Below are 20,560 nucleotides of genomic sequence, written 5' to 3'. Positions count from 1 at the left end.
TGTTAAGCAGATGTCCAGTTACCCATGTTGGCACATCAGAGCATATTTTAAAACCTTTTTTCATATTACTTTTGGAATCTGCATCAACAAAAGTACAGGCTCTGATTGTTATTCTGACTGAATACATCGGGTCTCTCTTTTCATGGTCTGGTAAGTGTTGCTGTGGTGAGGTATCCTGCTTCCGGGCTGGACCGCCACCTCCAGTGCCTGGATTTTAATTGTCTCAGTTGCACTCTTAACGAATTCCTGGAGTATTTCTGTTAGAGCCGGATGTCTGGAAAATCTTTTTAGTATATCTGTAATTACCTAGATTGTCATCTGTAGGTAATTAAACTAAAAATTACTTTAAAAAAACAGTTTTAGAACTGTTATTTTGTTAAATAGTTTTATCCTCATATGTTCTTGAAAAATAAACTGGTTATTCTTCTTCCCTTCTCCATCCCCCATCATAAATACAGTGACTTAAGTAACTTTCCTCTGGTCCTGTCTTTAACCTGCCATTGTTGCATAATTTTTTCCTTGCATTTATTCTGGTTTGCATGTGAATGGTAAAGTATTAGAAGAGTGTGTTGTTCCTTTTTCTAGGAGTTCAACCTGCAGGTTCTGTGTGCTGGGTGAAAGATAAGTTATGGCTGTCTACTAAGGAATTAATATCCAACACTTTTCATTTTTTTTAAAGACCAGTTAGGACTCAGTAGTAGTAGTGAGAGAGGGGAGTTTTAGATTTAACTTTTCCAATGCATAATGTACCTACCTGTGACACTATCCAGTGTTGTTAGCTATATCTCATTCTGAAGTTCTGGTTTCAGGCTGAACAGAAGCAGTCAGAAAATCCCAACTCTGAGACACTGGAAATTGGAGCTCTATCTAGATTATCACACCCAAATACAATGCTAGAATTACTTTCAGGGAAACAGACAGAATTTTAGCTGCCTGTTGGTGCAAAATATAGGAACAAGTAATAAGTTTGCATTTATCATTTTAGAAGAGAATTTGTATTGCATTGTATTGCACAACAGTCACTGAAATTCACACTGGTTGTCAACTGCTTTACAGTGCAAATCAAGATATTTTTACATGTTATTCTGCAGTGTACAGGATATCACACACCGCTTAAGTGGGGGGAAAATATGCAGCCCAGCAGGAGGATTTGCAACTAATTCAAAACACAGTGCAATAATTTACAAATGATAAGGGAAGATTTGCAACTAATAAATACAATTATTAATTAGAGGAAAAAATCCTTTTTTAAATGAGATGGCTTCAAGACTGTCTGGTATCTGTCAACGCTTCTTTTGCAGGTGGTTTTTTGAAGTACTGGGATATCCCAAATCTTCGAAGGCCAACATCATCAATGGTGTGCTGATGACAGTTGTGTTCTTCGTGGTGAGGATTGCCGTCATGCCTGTATATTACAGCCACGTAATTTCTTCATTTGGAACAGAAGCTTTCCAGAGATTAGGATTTGCAGCCCAGAGCGCCTGGATTATCTCAAGTTTTGTCCTGGATGTTATGAATGTGATGTGGATGGTCAAAATTGCAAAAGGATGCTACAAAGTCATTTGTCTTATTGGACGGGAGGAAGCCAAAACTCATAGAAATGGAAAATCTGACTAGAAATTGTATGCATAAGATGAAATTTCTGCTATGAAAATAATTAGGGTTCACTGAGGCAGTGCACATTTCTGCCATGGGATGCTCCTCTTAAGGAAACAAGGTATTACCTCTGTACTGACCTTCCTGTCCCCAGCCACACTGCCTGCACACCCAGGGCCACGCTTGGCGGATCCTGTCCCATGAGGAATAGAAGCAAAAGCTCCCACCATTGAGTTCCACGTGTCTGTTCTAAGCAGTTACAAGCTCCTGGAATTAGAAAGGAGCAGACTGGTTCCTTGCTTGTTGTCCACCAGTGTGTTCAAAGTGTTTCACTCAGGTTTCTCAGATTAATGTGTTTTATAAATCCAGTGAATACTGACATCACTCTTTTTCTAGAAAACAAACTCCCCGAACTCCTGATATGGTGCAATTTTCCTGGCACATTTCTATGTTTTCTTCTAGGAATAACAATCAAGATTTAATTCTTGACATCTTTTTAATTTTTTGCAAGAAAAGCTAAAAATTTAGTTTTGATTCTGTGAAGTCTTTTACTGCTTTTTGTTCTGCCTTATATGAATGCAAACCATTCGGGAAAATTTATGAAATAATTTTATCTAAAATGCTGTATTATAAGACTACATAATATCTTTTAAAATGTTAAAATACTCTGATTTTGATGGGCAGGGTTCACTTTTGCTGTGTTAGGTTATATGCAATAGTACATCTTCTAAATCGCCCAAGGAATTTTTTTCATAATATATTAATATTTTAATAGTATGGTAAATTATGTGTGGAAACAGCATCAGTGCTTTTTCCTTTGCTGCTACTACCTTTGAGAAGTGATAGTACTCTTCTCAGAGTATTTTTAACCATTAGCTATTTGGATGCAAAGTTTAATTGTAAAGAGAGATGTGTAACTTGCAGTAATACTTCTTTTTCTTTTATTGCAGAAGTAACACATTTAGTATCAAGTGTTGAGGATTTTTGTCACATTTTCCTTGTTAATCACATTGGAAATCTGAGGTGTTGGCTAAAAACCTTGTTGAATTAACTGTGCCAAACTTCTGTAAAGCTGCACGGTAATTTTGTAGAATGACAGTTCACTTCTGTAGGCACAACGTTCTATTTTTTTTTAAAAACCATATATTTGTCAAGAGATACTCTGTTCCTTATTCTACAAACTTAAACACTTGGAGGACATCAGAGAGGAATCTTATAATCTAGGAATAGTCTAGTATCTCTTTTTTTTTTTTATTTTATTTTTAAATGATTGTCCAGAGCTATATTTGTGTGTAGTTTGGTTTTGTTTTGCTTACTTTAAACCGTATCTGAATTGGGACTGATTGAATTCTGGGTTTGTTCTGTTTTGTTGACATTACTCATTATTTGTTATCCCTTCTGGTAAGGTGTGCTAACAGCATCCGTTTTCACTCAGTGCTTCCCTGCACGTCCCGGTTACTGTAGCAGACTGTTTAAGCAGTTTGTTTTTAAACAAAAAGATAAAATATTTACCGTGTGTAGGATAACTGGTTTTCCTGCAGCACAGTGGCTGACGCAGGCTGTCCCCTCTGCAGTGGGGCCATGGGTGCCCTGGTCCCAGGGTAAGGGACGCAGCCTTCCCGTCCCCCAGCACTCGAGGGTGTGTGACACCCCAGGGGAGGCTGAACTGCCCAATGACGGTGGTGGCCACGGTGACTTTAGTTCCCCAGATGAAATGACGCCAGGACTGTTGCTCGGGCCAACGATATGCACTCTTTGATAAGTCCAGTCCCACTGCGCACCTGGACGGGCTTGTTCCCAAACCATTTCCCAGTCCTGCTTCGTTAAGGGAGATATCAAGGATCATTAATACTTCTATTTTTTTTACTCTGTGTTTATTAATACTTCTCAGACCTGCAGACAAAGGTTCTGTTTATGCCTTGGGGAAGTCAGTGATTAATCTGTTGAGCTGTACGATTTGGGTGAGCGCAGTACCTTCCGTGGGTACCAGTAAATCCGTCACCTTGGAGAGCTGATCCGGCGACCTCTGTGCTGAAAGGAACAGACCCCTTTTTGTACTCATTTGCAGAACCTGGTCTCTTTTAAAATAGTGATTTCAGTGTATCTAATGCAAAATCTAGGCTACAGGTTCTATGTTTCTATCACCTTTATGGTTTAAAGGTGGATGCAAAATACTTTTTTCTTGTTCTTTTTAAGTCATTAGATCAGAGAATCATTTTGTAATAGCTTGTTCCTTTCTAAAATAAATTTTTAAATAGAGTAAATTCGAACATTTTGGAGAATGTGTTTGAAAGTAGAAATCTGTGTTTGTTATTTGAGAAGCAGGATGAAAAACATTGATAAGATGGATGATTTGAAGCAATTCTTAAGGTGATAACTCTTGTAAACTCTTTGAAATTCATCCCTTCCTAGCACTGATCTTGAACTTCCCCCCTCCCCCCCAGTGGGGAACATTAATTAAAATGATCCATTTCCTTCACTTCTGGACACACTTGTGTCTGATGGGGGGGGAGGGAAAACCTAAGTCAAGCTATAATAAAATTATGTTAAAACTAGGCTGAAAACAAACAAAAAAGCTCCTGCATAATACACTCTGGGCAACAATCCATAAAGGAAGAGTAGTGGGATAATTATTTTAAAACGTAATATTTTGGATTGCTGTACAAAATTAATGTAATGAAAACAATATTTTGCAATGCATTAGGTTTAAATTTTCTATTTTTTTAATGTATTGCAGTTATGTCCTGATGCATCTACTATGTGTCAGAAGAAAACTTTATAATGAAAAAAGTGACTAACACTTATGTATTCAGCAAGGACTGTAGTGAACAGTCTGCAAAGCTGTGATGTACTGAATACATTAATATAGGGCATTTTTTTACCTGCCATTACAAGCTTATAATACAGCAAATTAGATAGCTGTGGCACCCGTTTTTCAATTGCACTTTATTAATTTAAAAACTGTGGTGAAATAGTCATGAAATTTAAAGTTGCAACTTGTGTCTTTGCTTCTTTACGCAAGAAAGTAGAAGCATGATAAGCAGCATAATAACAAGTGCTACCTTTAGAATGTATTATTATCTTATTAGTGGCTTAAAACTTGTATTTTTAACCAATGCATTGTCTAGTGTAAAAGCAGACTCTTGGTATGTCACCAGGTGTCTTTGCCATGGACACATCGAATAGAAGGAGTTAATCCTGTAAAAAACATTCAGATATCTTGTTTTTCTTTTCTTTTACATTCTTTGGTAGCAGGCGATGTAAAATTAGCATGATGGTCCTGGGAAAGTCTATTTGTACTGCTAAGGCTGGATGTAGGAATGCAAGTTTCCCTTTTTTATGGCTCAACTTTTTCATCAAAAGATGAGTAAATATCACTTTCAGAAATACTACAGGGGAACGGTAGGTGAAGTTTTGCTTTTATAATTGATTTGTGGATACAATGCTTGCACAAAGGAAGCGTACTTCAAATACTCATTTTCTCGGGGAGTGTTCTAGTGGATTTCAATGAAGTCGAGAGCCTTACACTACAGAGATGCTTTATGGGTTGTCTGTGTGCATTCTTCAGTGGTAAGAATTACATCTCTGAAGCCTACTCTACCTCTATAAATATGTGCTATCTTGGGTGAGCTCCATAGTTTAATAACTTAATTGCTTAAAAAATAGAATCTGTCAAATAATGAAAAATATCCTATGCACAGGAAAATGAGGGGAGCTGACTTTATATATAAATTCTTACCAATTCTAAATTTTGTATTGAACTCTATTAGAAATTACATTAATTACAGTGTCTGGAAGATAGTGACTTCCATCTTAGAAGATTATGGGGGAAGATTACTCATATTGCAAAACTACCATTAACCTAGCGGTAAAAGCTTACACAAGTGAGCAAATGTGTTCTGGCAGGTTTAACGAGGAGAGGTGGAGTAGACAGAACACATGTGTAGAGACCCGGGTGTCTTCCTGCTGCTGTGGCTGGAACTACAGACTGATAATGTAGCAGAAAGCTTTAGGTACTTCTGTATCTCTGTTCACAGTGGAAAACAAAACTTTATTCTTTAACATTTTCAAGCTCTATAAAATGAGTTATCGGTTGTAGATTGCTGTATGTAGAAGACTTTTTCTCATGGACTTATGTGTGTTTTAAGTATATGTACCTACAAGCTTTCCGTAAAAGATAGTTTAATAGAGAAGTTTGTAAAATTGTTTTGTGATGCTTGTGCTGAGCCATTTGGAGGAAAATAAAGGGCTGCTTGACAATTACTCCAGCTTAGGATCTGGTGCAGTGTTAGCTGCTGGTGAAAGCCATCAATAAAGCAAATAGGAAGAGACTAGAATTTTCAGATGAAAAAATGCAAGTGTGGAAGACTTTGACAGCCCTCTTTCATATTTTAATAGCCGACTGTACAACATCATTATCTGGCTACAAGGAACTTCATGAGGAAGGATTTGTTCCTGGTGGAGTGTCTCTGCCTATGGAATACATTTGACAGCTAGAAGAAGAACAGTAGTTCATTGCTGAGATCCTGACAGCAGGCAAATGGAAAAAGGGATCAATATGTATGAACTTTAATGTTCATCCAAACCTGGGTAAAGTCTCTTTGTTGAGCAGATGAAGGCCTTAGGATTTTCTGAAAGCAACTTGAAAGTTCTTTTTATAGTAGTGAAAATGAAAGCTGTGCTGCTTGGGATGTTGAGAGATGTGGGATGAAGCATCGAATCACACTTTTAGGTAGTAACACTTGGTGAGGTTTCTTACCCATTACAAATCTCTACTAGCTACCTCCTTCGACATTCTTGCCCTATTTATAACCACCAAGCACTTTATAGCTCAGTAAAGATGGAAGGTAGCTACGAAGAATAAATTGTATTGTTTGGTATAAGAAATATTTTAGCAAAATTTCTTTTGTGATCAGTTTCATTGTGTGTTGTCCTGCACTGAGAGGGCATCTAATTATAACACTGTATTTCAATTTTTAATCTAGTTGTAAAGGAAATGTCTTTAAGAGAGTGAACTATGAAGAGTTCAACAGGGCTTGGTATCAACCATAAAATGATTCAGTGTGCTATTTATAACTTCCTACTTATTGAAAGTACAAAAGAAAATAAGATATTCTGTAGTGTATCTTTATTTTTAACCTATATGTGGGATGTCAAACATTGTACTTGTCTTGTGGACAGGCATGCTTTTATGAGCCTATAGATATTTAAGTATATGAGAATCTGCACCCAGGTGGAACATGTTGCATGTAAATTGTCTTCTAAGTTTTTAAATTTTGGTAAAGAATTTGCTAGGTTTGAAAGCAACACTTAAATATTAAATTCTAAGCTGTAATACAGAACCTAACATTTTTAATGCAATGCGGGATATATTGGTTTTTGTTTGTGACCGTATTCCAGTTTCACAAAAGAAATCCATCATATGAATAGGGGGAAAGGAGGAAAAGGGCTAATCATGAGTTCAGCTATATAATTTGCACACTTAATATGCACACGTTCAAATATCCTGGATTTGCTTCTAGCATGCATATACCGGTGTGTTCTTCAATATCTACAGAAACTTATATATGTAAAATAATTTAACACAAGCACAGTTAACCTGATATAAAACCAAATTACAAAAACTGTTAGGAACAAAGGAGTTACAAGTTAGGCATAAATAATGGAGCCTGTAATTCAAAAATGTTTACATAGTCTTCTGTATAAAAAGAAACTTGATAAATATGTCTAACTTATGTGCAGAGCAAGGACAAAAACTGTAGATTTGGCTAGACTGACTTCTGGAAAATCTTGACAATCTGGTTTGCAGTAAATACTAATATTGTCACAAAATGTCAGGATCACACTATTAAATTCAAGCAGTAATGTGGCCTGATGGTAGTAGCAATCCTTACCATGGCACAAAACTTTGAAATGCAATATAACAATTCTACAGATCAGTGATAAAAGTAATCAGTCATAATAAGGTGAATGGTTAAGTACTATGGGTTTAAATTTACTTTTTATTATAAAAACCTCTGAATTATTTGTTTGCATTTCAGTGATATTGTAAAGCATTTCTGTGTTTTGTTTGAACAGTTTAGGAGCTTGCATAAAATTATATTGGCTGATTTTTTTTTTCCCCCTTTGATATATGCAATAATGTCAATAAGCAATAAATTGCATGTTGTATGCAAAGTATTGGTACTTCATAATAAAGGAAAGGAACACAGTTTCTTATTTTGTGATTTTTTTTTTTTTTTTTTAATATGGTAAAAGCTTATGTACATCTAATGAATGCATAATGAAAGCACGATTTCCTTTGGGTTCAGTTTGAAAACAACTGGCTTATATAGTATGTTGACATTTTGTGCTCTGTCTTCACAAAATGGTGGGGAGGGAGTGCGAGTTCTGGGCAACGCTGCTGTTCGGGTGGCTGGACTTTTAAAGGGTGAAGTTCTATGTAGAACATCACTGGGGCCAGATATGTAACAAACTGTGTATGTTGTGTATTGAGGAAAGACTGGATAATACAATTATATTGCACTGTATTGTAATACCACATGCTTTGCGACATAAGCTGGACAGTTGTCTGAAGCCTATAGGGATAAAGAGCTACTGTTGTCAGCGTATTGTAAATGCCATGCACTACATAGTTCTTCACTAAATACTGAGATGGGCACTTAGGTTCATTAATATGGCAATTCCTCAATTCTATATGTGCAGCTATTGTATGTCCTGGAAGCACAAATTGTGTGGTAAAACTTGGGGGTTTCTCTGAGCATCCTCAGAGGAAGTTCCTGCTGGTTTATATCTTAACCATTGGCTTCCAAGCACAGGAATTGCTCATGTTTCTTTGAGTTTGCTTTTGTGTAGTCCAATGGTTAAATTACTAGAAGAAAACACAAAGCATTCCTGTGGTTTTTACTTTTTTCTTATCCTTTAAGGAGAGTTTAGTTCCATTTGTAAATTATATTCTTAGGGTGGTAATTTTACATTGTTAGGGTAGAAATCTCCTTACTAACTAGCTGATCTGTTTGGAAGTGACTCAGCCTGAGAATGCCTGGCAGTCTTATTTGGGGTCAGATGCTATGATATGTAGGTCAGATTTCTGACTGCTTGGGGAAGGACAATGGGGGCTGGGTGGGAGGCTTTTTGGTTGGCACTGGGCACCTTCTAACAGTGAATGGTGGGAAGGGGGGGCTGAACGTGGCTGGGAACAAGAGATGCCTTTTGTTGACCGTTCTTTACCTGACAGATTCAACAAGTCTTGCTTAAAGTGTGAGAAACACACTGTCCCTAGGATGTAGGGTATAGAAACTATTTCGTATATTCGCTTCTGTTCTGGTGCAAAGTTGCTCTTTTATATATATATATATTTTTTTTAATTACTCTGTGTTATTGCTGAAAACTTTGTTTTCTGCATTTGTATTGGTGTGATAATTCGCATTAGTTTTTTTTTGTTTGTTTTTAATTTAACCTTCACAGTGGATATCTGTCCTTTTTTAGATGGTGGACTACTCTTGTATTGTCTTACGTTGTTCTGATTTTTCTGGAGTTCACAGTGTAATACAGCTAAGGGTAGATTGTGTGTTCTGTTGAGATTGTGACCGTGGTGGTTTGTAATGCTTTACATTGAGGAAAAAATATTTGCTACTTGGCTTATCTTGTACAGGGTGAAAGCTCTTATCTCTGCAGTGACTAATAAGTAGTGCAGTTGTTGCTTGTGGTGAAGGTGGAAAGCAGGGAGACAGTACACTGACACCAATAACACAACACGCTCTGAGAGGGAGTGTAGAACCGATTCCCCATTTGAGAACATCAGAGGCAGAAAATGTTCTGCTTCAGAGTTATTCTGCCACTGGCTGGAAGCACTTGGAAGCAGAGATGTCAGCTGGTCTGCAGGAGGCTCTGATTATTAAACTGCATTGGCAGGTGCAGGAAGTGAGGACTAAAATGATCCTGTCTTGTTTAGTGCTGCTTGCACAGCTGTGTTGGGAATGCAGATGTGGAGATTTCAGCAAAGCCAAATATGCTGAAAACTGGGGCAGTGATAGAGGCAATCACAGTGTTTTCTAAGGCATATAGAGACTCAGTTACTGACGTAGTGCCGCTTCCCTAGCTCCAGACCTAATGTGCTGTGCTAATGATTTCTGCATGTAGAAAGGGTAGGCAACAATTTCCTCTCGCATAATGAAGACTATAAGAGGTCAAAAATGAGTGAAAGGGTGGATATTTGATATTGCATCATACTTGTATTTTTTTCATGTTCGCACTGAGTGGCAATATCCTTTCTAAGAAGAAAGATCGTATTTTCAGAGATGGCATATGACCATGTTCTTAAAAGCACCACTGAGAGGAATGTATAAAATAAGTGTTTTTTAAATTCAGGTAGTTATATAATTTGAAATACTATTATACTTAAAAGAATACTATTTGCAGTTGTAAGGGAGAGTGGTTTCACACACCACGTCATGATTTCAGACCAGTCGTGCGGCGATTGCCCGTGAGCCTCGGCATACTCGCTGCTCTTGCAAAATTTGGAAACAACTTTTTTTAAACGGGCCATAACTAAAACCGGCCGCGCTGCCTCCGGTCCCCGTTCGGGGATCGATACTCGTGTGCGGAGGCGGCGATCCCGCCGGCAGCCCCTTGGCCCCTGAACGCCGCCGCCTACAGGCAGCACCGCGCCCCGGCAGGGAGCAGCCGCCAGCGGGACGGGCCCTCCCGGGGCCCCGCCTTGCACTGGCTCCACAGCCCCCCGGCCCAGACGGGGCGGGCCCGAGGGGTCGGGGCTTCCGCAGCTTGTCCCCGCCCCTGCCGGCCCTGGGCGGGGCCCCGGCAGCGGGCGCATGCGCGGACTGGGCAGGTGGCGTTGCCTTCTCGCGAGGCGGGGCGCGTGTCGGGGGGCTGCGGCCGGGCCGGGAGCGGGACCACGCTGAGGTGAGGAGGCAGCGGCGGCTCCGCTTGGGGACGCGGCGGCGGGAGGCGGGTGCTGAGGAAGGGCGAACACCGCCGGGTCGGGCCAGGCCGGGCCGTCTGGGCATAGGAGGCGGGCTTGACCTTGCAGGCGGCAGCGGGGTCGATCACGGCCAACGGCGCTTCGCGAGGCGCTTCCCGCCCGAGGGTGGGCGGGTGTCGCCGCCCCGTGCGGGGCTGACGGGGCTGCGGCGGCATCGGGTGCGGGCAGAGCCCCCGGGGCCTCGTCCCGCCGTGGGTGGGTGCGAGGACGCGCAGGGGCGGCTGTAGGTGCGTGTGAGCTCGGGGAGCCCCGCAGCCCTTGGCCTGCGCCGGCTCCTTCGCTGTCAGCCCGCGTCGGCGCCGTAGATTGTTATTTAGGCTGGATATTTATTACTTAAACTGTTTTTAATTTAATTTTGTAGTTTGTCATGCAGTAACGTCTGTACTTGTATTCACCTTAATAAATAACCACTGTGGTTTGTATCACGGGTGTTTGCTTGTTTTTCTTTAGAGCCTTGAACTAAAAGGCCCAGCGTGTGGAAGCCATGGGTTTGTCCGCGTCCTCCCCAGCTGCTGCAGCTCAGCCGCCCAACGCACCCAAGCAACATCAGGCGGCATCTCCCCCTTCAAAATGTCCTATGCATCGGGAAAAACTGAGCGGTAATTGTTCTTGAAACTTAAGTGAAATAAACTCCTTATGTGGAAAACAGGTTAAAAAAATATTTGGGAAAAAAAGAGAGGAATAATTCTACAAATAAAAACTTGAGGTTTTTCTTCACTAAAAATATCTCTCAAGTAGCTTTTCATGAAAAGGAGTCAGTCGTTCAGTAGAACAGCATGCAGGCTGCTTTGTCTGTGGAGACAGCAGGTGCTTGTTGTAGAACCTGTGGGTTGCTCCCAATTGTCACATCTCACGGGGTTTCTGCAGGTCTGTTCCCATCTAGTGCTACACCTGCACAGGACCAGGACGCTGCAGGGGCCTCGATGCAAGTGGTAACTCTGAGTGGGTGGTTGTCATTAGACAACGCGCATCTGGAAAAGGGTAGCAGAAGAGTGGGATAACACAAGTGTCTGAAGAAGGACATCAGCTCTTGTGTTGACATGATCAACATGTGTTGGACTAACAGTGCTGTGGAAATCTTAGATACAAACCATTCAGTATAGTGGCCAGCATGGGGTGGGGAATGACCATTCAATGACTGTGTAGGAAGCTTAGCTCTTGCTATGGTACTGGGTCCTAAAATGCAAGAAAGAGTGCAGTTAAAACTGCTGCTAAGCTCAGAAGAAAAAGCGAAATACTAGTTTGTATTTACATGAGCAGTCAGTGAACTGTTTTCCATCTTCTGTCATGTTTTAGGAGTTTTCATTTTGTAACAAAATATATGTGATTTTTCCTGTGTTTCAGGTTGTCCAATGCACATGAAGACTCCTGATCATAGACCTAAAAACACAGATGATGTTCCTGCACATCAAAAAAGAGCGTATGAATTTGTAGCATGTCCAGTGAAGCCTGGTGCATCTCAGTTGAAAGATGACATAGATCCTAACAATATGGTAACTTTTGCTTATTTCAGATGTTTTCTTCAGTCTTATTTATTCTGAAATATCAGTACTATTCCCAAAATGTAAATAATGATACCATCTAAGCTGGAAACTCTGGCAAATGTTAAATTTTAAATTTTTAACACTGTTTTTTCTTATTTTATGTGCAAATATTTATATAAAACCAAGTTACATATTATTTAATATTCTCTTGAAACTTACATATTTTTGATAGAAGGTAGTTTGTCAGTTTGTAAATATCTTTTGCTGTCTGTTTCTATTTGTTAGTTGCTTGCATGGTTTTTATGCTACAGTAGCAGGTTTTAGGTTCTGTGTAATAGCTATATGGATAAGTTCTGATTCAGATCTCTCCAAGATTTCCTCCAATTTACAAAAAACGCTGCTTTTTTGAAAGTTAAGGTTTAGGCAAAGGGGTTCCTTTAGTCTTCAGATTACAAACGTGAAAAGAGTTTTACTGCAAAGGAGAGAGAATTTTGGCGAACTTAAATACAGGCGGAACCTCTTAATTTTTGTAGCAGCTGATTGATCATGCTTTGAGTTTTCTCCAACACTGTAACATTAAAAAAACATTCATACTCTAGTTTGTTGATTCTCCTTGTTTTCTAGATGCCTCCTCCTAATCAGCAGCCATCCCCAGATCAACCATTTCCATTGTCAACTGTTAGAGAAGAATCTTCCATTCCTAGAGCACATTCTGACAAGAAATGGGTCTACCCTTCAGAGCAAATGTTCTGGAATGCTATGCTTAGAAAAGGGTAAATACACTGGGAATTATCAGATGGAGTCTGTGAGCCTGAAATTCATTAAGTAATATAATTACTTATTATTCACCTGTTATTTAAGAGGTTGTGGACTGTAAGCGTATAAACAGCTTCATTTTAAAAGATGAGCTGGTCTCAAAGACCGTGTCTCCTCTAGTGATCAGCAAGATGGTAGGAATGTCGGGTAGCTGCCAGTAGCTGAAAATTTTCTTAAAAGTCAGTACATAGGCATAGACAAAACTTTGTGTGATTGGCAGCTTTCACACTCAAATCAGCTTCATGCTAATCCTACAAACTGATAGTAAAAGTTCTGTGATTGTGAGAACATGTAACTTGACTTCGCAAAATTGCTAAAAATGTGAAAATTGTTTGACAAGTATACGTTTTCAGTCGTCTTAAAAATTCAGGGTAGGCAAGATCTAACTGAATGAAAAATGTCTCCTGTGACCTAAGGAACCTTCTGTGCTGCTGTTTCCTAATTCTTTTGTAATTATTTGTTTGTCATTCTCAGATCAACTTTAAAGGCGATTACTATTAAAACAATAGTAATCCTTTTTTCTATGTATCAATATTGTTCTTAAGACAATATGTCATAGGCAGTCTATATTGGACACACAAGTTTTGATCCTGTAAACACTTAGATGTGCTCAGTATTGTGCCTGTTGAAAAGGAAGCACATGCATAGTGATAGTGCAGGGTCAGAGAGATGAAAGGTATTTCTAAGCATATCCAAAATGTATTGAATACAGGACTTCTGTGCATTAGGAATGCAGGTGGGATTTTTCCTAAGCAGTTTTACAAATATCATGGACATGCTGATGTTTGCACACTCTGGTAACTTTCTCAGCCAGCTAAGCTGTTAATTTAGCTAACTAAAATTTGTGGATCTCTGCAATGGTAACTTTCATAACTACACTTCAACACAGAAAATGAGGTGGTTCTCAAGATGCTAAAGCAGATGAGACAGAAGTTTCCGTACTTGCTTTGTGTCTTTGTGTAAAACCTTAAGTCTCTTGATCCAAAAGCCCATCAGATGAATTGAGGAAGGTGTAGTAATTATGCTGTAATGCTTGTAAACTGTTTTCAAGTTCTTAATTTTTAGATGGAGGTGGAAAGATGATGACATAACAAGTGAAGACATGACCAACATTATTAAGATTCACAACCAAAATAATGAGCAAGCTTGGAAGGAGATTTTGAAGTGGGAAGCTCTTCATGCTGTGTATGTACATATGAAATGAAAAGCAAATCCCTTGGTTTAACTCTTGCTCTTGTCACTCTTTTAAAGTAGAATGCCTCTTTAGTTTTCACAGAAATATTCTGATGCTGATATGTCTCAACAGTTACGGTTTTGTAGGAGCCTGGATTTTGATAAATATGGAGGAAGATTATCCAGAAGAGCTTAACTAGAACTAAATAATTAATATATTGATAAAACTGCTGAAAATTTTGGTAGTGTGTGTATAATGTGGATTTGGATAAATTACTGCTTACTGTATCTGTTTGGAAATGATTTAATTGAAAACTTTTTTGTTACGACAAAGATATGAGATGTAAACTTAGATTCAAAGTGATGGGTGTAAAACTGCCACTTTTTGTGTCAGTCTCTGTTCATAGAAGAAACTAGTTAAGCGTTGTGTATGTAGACGTTTTTATCTGGTATTCCATGGTCTTTGTCACACAGTAGTTTGGATTACAATTTTCTGTTCTTTAATCTACTAAATCTGCGGATTAGATGCACTGAGAACTGCTCTGTTGATAAGTTAGAACAATGGTGTGGAGCATACCAAAGGTACTTTATCATACCAGCATTATGCGCTGTCAGAAACTGGGGGACTTTTCAAACCTTTAAGAAGCTGGTTTAGATCACTTGTAATTGTTTTTTTTACTTTTGCTGCTTCTCCTTGTTTAGTTTTTCTGTTACTAAATTAAATTACCGTAGTGGTTTAAACACTTAAGACTGTTTTAAAAGGTAAAAATACTACTTTTTTTATTTGTGTGCTCAGGGAATGTCCGTGTGGACCATCACTGATGCGGTTTGGAGGCAAAGCAAAGGAGTATTCACCAAGAGCCAGAATACGTTCCTGGATGGGGTATGTGGGCAGGGAAGAAGGTCTTCCAGGAGGGGGGAGGGCAGGGGGACATGTCTGAAAACATGGTGTAGTATTAATTTTAATATGTTTAAGAACTGGAATTGCAAGTTACAATTACCAGAAGATAGAAGTACTACTGCGACGACTGTATCTGGATAAATAAATTTTCTTAAATAGGACTTCAACTCCTTCTGCCAGGTTCCTAATACCCATTAAAATATCTATGTGATCTATTACCTGTCTTTGCAGATATGAGCTTCCCTTTGACAGACATGACTGGATTGTTGACCGATGTGGAAAAGAAGTACGATATGTTATTGATTACTATGATGGTGGAGAAGTAGATAAGAACTACCAGTTCACTATCCTGGATGTTCGCCCTGCGTTTGACTCTCTCTCGGCTGTGTGGGACAGAATGAAGGTAGCTTGGTGGCGGTGGACCTCATAACTACTCCTGTGGTGTGTACTTGAAAAGTAAACCACTTTCCTCCTAGACTCTGGATAAGTGAATCCTAGGACTTGAAACAGAAGTTCACTGCAACTGTCACTATTTTCATCATCACCACTGTTCTTTGGGGGTGGGAAGGGAGGATGAGGAAACCTGTTGTTAGGTACATTGATGCTTTGTGGTGTTTTGAATGAAATAATGAAATTATAGTAGCAAAAACATGTATCTTAATTTTCTTAAGAGCTGGGAAATCTTTGTCACAAATTCTGCATAAGCTTGGCTTCTTTTCATTTCACGGCTCCAGTGCTACAGCAAATACATTAAGTTTCTGATTCTGACTGGAGTTTTGAGTATTACTTAAATAGTGAAAACCGGAGATTTCATAAACGGTTTCATGTAGTTACAGTATTTGGATACCTAGATGCTTAATAAAGGGTCAAAGATTTGGACTGTTTCAAACTGCATGGGTCTGTTTTCACATGGGCACTTCAGCTGTTCAAATACATGGTTCCTCAAAAAACTTTAGTCAAGTTTATTCTATTGAAGTATAGTGTAGTATGAGTGTTTTTAAAGGTTTGTTAATTTGAAAAGGAGAATACACTCATGCCTTAAGCTGCAATTTATCTTTGAACAGAAGAGCATCTGTTAGAAGCAGGAAACGAGTGTAAGTTACTTTTAAAACAAACTTTTTAAAAGGAGGTAAAATTGATATTTAGTGGCTATTTATTTATTTAAGAGGTTTGTTTTCTGATGTAAGAAAATGATATTCTTTTAGTATTTTCATGTCTTTAATGTGTATCTCATGTGATGCATTCAGGACAGAATTATTAAGCTGTATTTAAAGAACCTGTTATGCAGGACATCTGTATTTTGCCTTTTAGCTTCATGAACTGTACCATAGCTTCTTTTTTTTTATATAATACGGAATCGCACAAGGGTGTATGAGTACACAGTCATACACATTTCTATATAGTGATTACACTGAGGCATATTACAGATACATAACTTGGCTAAAAGGGTATCAAAAGTGCCAAGAAATAAGGTTGATTTAAGTGCTTTCTAAGGGTGATGCATGTTAATGCTGTGTGGTTTGAAGATTTGTTTCAAGTTTTCGCTTAATCAAGGGAAACGCCTGGGAATGGAAGGAATAAGAGAGTATCACATTCTAGCTCTCAAATGGGAGAAGCTTCCTATATGAAACTTCACAACCTTAACTGGGAACCAGATGTACACTCATTTTCTGAAACTGTTTATTGTTAACTGACACTGGAAGCTTTTTTTTTATCTTGAGGGTAAAACCCCTCAATCTTTCAGTCAAGTAACTTCCAGTTTAGAAAAAAAATATGCAGGGAAGCTTCCATACTTCAAGGTACTGATTTAGATGAATAGTTTCCACATCAGAGGCAACTGTCCTGTGTGGTAGGAATAAATATTGCCCAGAAGTCCAGAATCCTAAGAGAAAACCAGGCTCTTACCCCTCTCCACTTTCTTATTCCTTTGTCATCTTTTTACTGATTCACCTATATGTGTGTGTATATATATATATATATAAAGGAAAATAGGGGTTTTTTTTAAAAAAAAAAAGAAAAAAACAACTCTGAGTAGGCAATGTATGTATGAGATATGAGAAATGTGTGAGCTCGTATGAAGTGTATCGATAATGAAAGAGCTTCTCCTCTGTTCTAACAGCAAAGACTGAGACTTACTGCTTTTTGGGGTGGTGTTTGGTTGGTTGGTTGATGTATACGTTTGTTAACTTCATATACAAAGAATTCTGTATTTTTCGTGGCTAAATATGGAAAAATGTATTGAGTGCTTCGGATGCTGCAAAAGAAGGACTTTGTTGATTTTTGGAAGTGTGATGTTGAGTGCATTATGGAAATTGTAATTTCTGCTAATTCTGGTGAAAAGTGTCACATGCCACTTCATGTGTTTATCGTCTTCTGTTATGTTCCATCTCACATAGATTCAAAATTGTTCTTTTCTGTGCTATTAATTTAATGTACTACTTTGTCATCAAGCAAAAAGGAGAGTAAAATAAATATATGTTTCTTAACTTTGGTATTTGATGATCATATTTTTAGCTCTAAAAATTACTAAGATGAGCTCTTGCATGTGTCATATGATATTATAGTCTGTTACAACTAATCGCATCTTTGAATATATACTACTCATCTACTTAGGTGAATACAGAACCAAAAATCAAGGACTGAAATCAAGTGTTTGCCAAACCAGCATCTCTGTGAATAAAAGCATATGATAGCAAATACATTCATCCTGAGTCTGGCTAACTTCTGAAGAGAGGAATGCAAGGATTTATTATTATTTTTTTAAATACTCCTGGAGTGTAAATTAAAATAATTCATTTTTACAAGCAGTAAGACTTAAGGAAGTAAACATGGAATTTTGTCTTTCATGTTTGGGTTACTTTCTGCATGATGTGTTGGCAGTTCACTGTTTCTCTGAAGATGGATGCCAGTGATTAGAATTTTAGTGTAAACTTGAAAAACACTGATTTAAATTGATTTTTTTTTTTTTTAATCTTCTGAAAGGATGTTTTAACTGTAAAACTATTGTTTAGGCTAGATTAAAGATAATGTGTGTGTATATGCATAAATAAATACACTTATATCCTTTCTTTTTAAGTATAGAGAAGTGTGGAAAATTCATGAAGCTCCAAGAAGCACACTGATCAGGCCCTGCAGGGAATTCTGCAGCAGCATCAGGTTCCCAGTCAGGCTGAAACAGAAGTTGGGAGCCCAGCATCTCAAACCAGGTTAACCTTGGGCACGTGCAAAGGGGAAAACATGGGCACTGCCCCTAAAGCACGGCTACTTTTTAGATCAGTTGTGTGCTTAGGTATCTAAAGTTCACCTGTGTTCTGCTTTACTGTGTTGAAGCCCAGCTTGACCTATTCTGTTTGACTCCTGCAGATAAAGAAGTTGTGAGAGTTCTCCTGGTCTGTCTGCAGCTGAAGATGGGTTCTTCAGGGATACAGCAGTGCTCAGAAACTGCAATCTCAGTGACTAATTGATGGAAAAGGACTCTGGCATTATGGTCCAACAGCAATCAGGTCTCGGGCCCTATGTGTGTGGTCCAGAACGGTACTGATCTGCACTGCCTGGAGCAGGAGACCGTTCTGCACTCAAATACCTGGTTTTGGCCTCCTGCTGTGAGATTGCTTCAGGCCGCCAGTGACCAGCCTACAGCTGGGGTGCCGAACACAGGATGCTGTGCCCACAACACCCTCCGTGCTGAGTGGCATTGGCTCAGCTCTGTTCTCCCGCAGTATGTCCTGCTGGTGTCTGCCCAATATGGGCATCCTGTAATCCACAGGTTTGGGATGCTAGGAGTTCCCACCTGGGCTGAGTCATCTGGTGATGTTTTGCTCTTGGTAGCACACATTTTGGAAAGTTGAGGCTATAGCTCTTCTGTCACCTTTTTCAAAAATATATGGGGTTTTTTTATTTCCTTTTTTTTTTTTTTCCTTCTCCCCTAGAAACAACTGTGGTCCTCCCTTTCAATAGTAGGCCAATGGTTCTGTCTCCAATCTCTTTAAGAATTTTTCAGCTAAACCCTAGAATTTCTGTGTTACTTTGTCATAGAAGACCGAGATTGTATTGCTGGTAAGAAGGTATTTGTGTCCGTTGTTGATTATTGCTATTTTTTACTGCCAAAACAAGGTGTTCTGTATTACCATTTTAAACTATGATGTGAAAGAGGTATGCTAGTTTAGTGTTAAATGGGACAACAGTGCTAATATTTACGTAAAATATTTACTATCAGGACTTCCATGTGTTCTGTAACTAATTATGTGAAATCTAAAATATGATGATGAATATTGTTCTTCCTCCAAAAGGCTTGAGAGTGGCAAAGGATCTCTTAACGCTCTAAAAACTATCATAAACAGCGTGTCATCTTACGCACTCCCATTTTGTTCAACTCTTGTGTCAAAGTGTGGGAAAATAACAGCAAATGTGCCAAAGTTCAGAATATGAAGGCACAGATACTAAAGCTGCTGTAGCTCAGCAGCTAAAAATGAAGGGAACTGCTAAACTAAGGAGCACAGCCTAATTTTTGGACTCTTACTGATGTTGTATTTTTTTAATAGAGAGTAGAAATGCCCATTTAAAAAATGCAACTCCTTTACTTATTGGAGAGATCTGTCCTCAACACTCACTAAATTAAATTACACCTTAATCCTTTGTCTTCCTTTGCTTACACCTGAAGGAAAATCCATGTAGTAAGGTTCCACAAGCAGAGGTACTTGATGTGGAAGATGAACTTACTTGGAGGATAGAATATGCTACTCTTAATGCTTGCTGTGCTTATGCCTTTGGAATCACACATACATCTTTACATATCTGCTTTTTTGAAAATAAACAGCGTTGCTAGTTTTCAACAATTTTTTGGTAGGCAACTTCATGCATTTTTATTCTCACTGGAAGAAAATGTGTTCTATGTATTACGCTGTCTTACTTTGTGCAAGGTAAATTGCAGGCAAAGATCTATAAGCAGTGAATCAAGTAAGCATTGATTCTCTTGGCAATGTTAGTAATAGTAGGAATCTAGGGTCATACTGGATATGTAATTTTGTGGAAAGCATCCTTCTTAGTTTTATTAGATGGATTCATCACTCCTATGTGCATCTACTTCAAGGAAAAATGGCTTACCAAACTCCTAGAGAAAGAATGTTAAATTCTTTTATGAATGTGACAGTTGTGTCTATTTGGTCTTACTACTTTTACATCAAATTGTATAAGAACTTGTGGCCAGAGTACTAGTCTGGACTCCAAACCTAAATGTGTGGCCTTGAGCATGTGTGAAACGATGCTTTATTTGCCACTGGAATCGGTGGAAACAGTCCCACTGATTCCAATGGCGGTTTCTCACAAGATAGTTCTGCGTATTTGCAGCATGGCTACATATCTTTGGAGCCTGAATGAATCCAGTTTTCAAAGGATAATGTAAATTTATTGGAAATATTTGGATTGTTACTCGGGCGCATTAAAAATATAAAAGAATAGATAGTCTTTAATGGGGTATTTTTGCCATAATATGTTGAAGATGTATGTGATGGTTACTATTTTATAAGAGAGGCCATGGTCCAAACTGAACATCCACAAAAGAAACTAAGTAATGATTTTTGTTTTCCAGTG

General features: G+C 38.6%; 2 protein-coding genes across 9 annotated transcripts in view; both read left to right on the top strand.

Moving 5' to 3' along the window:
- The window catches only part of TLCD4 (TLC domain containing 4), a 42,611-nt gene extending 34,804 nt beyond the window's left edge, over positions 1 to 7,807 (top strand). For all 8 annotated transcript variants that reach the window (XM_071810403.1, XM_065842059.2, XM_071810401.1 and 5 more), the window contains one exon: positions 1,302 to 7,807. In XM_071810403.1, the coding sequence (XP_071666504.1) occupies positions 1,302 to 1,617 (316 nt within the window). In that variant the 3' untranslated portion in view covers positions 1,618 to 7,807. The remainder of the gene's footprint in view (positions 1 to 1,301) is intronic.
- Positions 7,808 to 10,394: 2,587 nt separating this feature from the next.
- HCCS (holocytochrome c synthase) lies at positions 10,395 to 17,457 on the top strand. The gene is made up of 7 exons (XM_065842378.2): positions 10,395 to 10,518; positions 11,048 to 11,196; positions 11,942 to 12,090; positions 12,706 to 12,854; positions 13,963 to 14,082; positions 14,867 to 14,953; positions 15,203 to 17,457. The coding sequence occupies exons 2-7, from the start codon at positions 11,082 to 11,084 to the stop codon at positions 15,399 to 15,401; spliced, it is 819 nt and encodes a 272-aa protein (XP_065698450.2). The 5' UTR covers positions 10,395 to 10,518; positions 11,048 to 11,081; the 3' UTR covers positions 15,402 to 17,457.
- Positions 17,458 to 20,560: the final 3,103 nt, after the last annotated feature.

This window comes from Patagioenas fasciata, chromosome 6, assembly GCF_037038585.1.
Source record: "Patagioenas fasciata isolate bPatFas1 chromosome 6, bPatFas1.hap1, whole genome shotgun sequence".
NCBI lineage: Eukaryota > Metazoa > Chordata > Aves > Columbiformes > Columbidae > Patagioenas > Patagioenas fasciata.
This window is presented reverse-complemented; position numbering and strand designations above follow the sequence as displayed.

Bases quoted from the DNA above. Each gene is read 5' to 3' on its own strand.
- HCCS (XM_065842378.2), top strand. From the start codon at position 11,082: ATGGGTTTGTCCGCGTCCTCCCCAGCTGCTGCAGCTCAGCCGCCCAAC. The intron at 11,197-11,941 runs GTAATTGTTCTT...CCTGTGTTTCAG, and splicing joins GCATCGGGAAAAACTGAGCG to GTTGTCCAATGCACATGAAG. The intron at 14,083-14,866 runs GTATGTACATAT...TTGTGTGCTCAG, and splicing joins TGGGAAGCTCTTCATGCTGT to GGAATGTCCGTGTGGACCAT.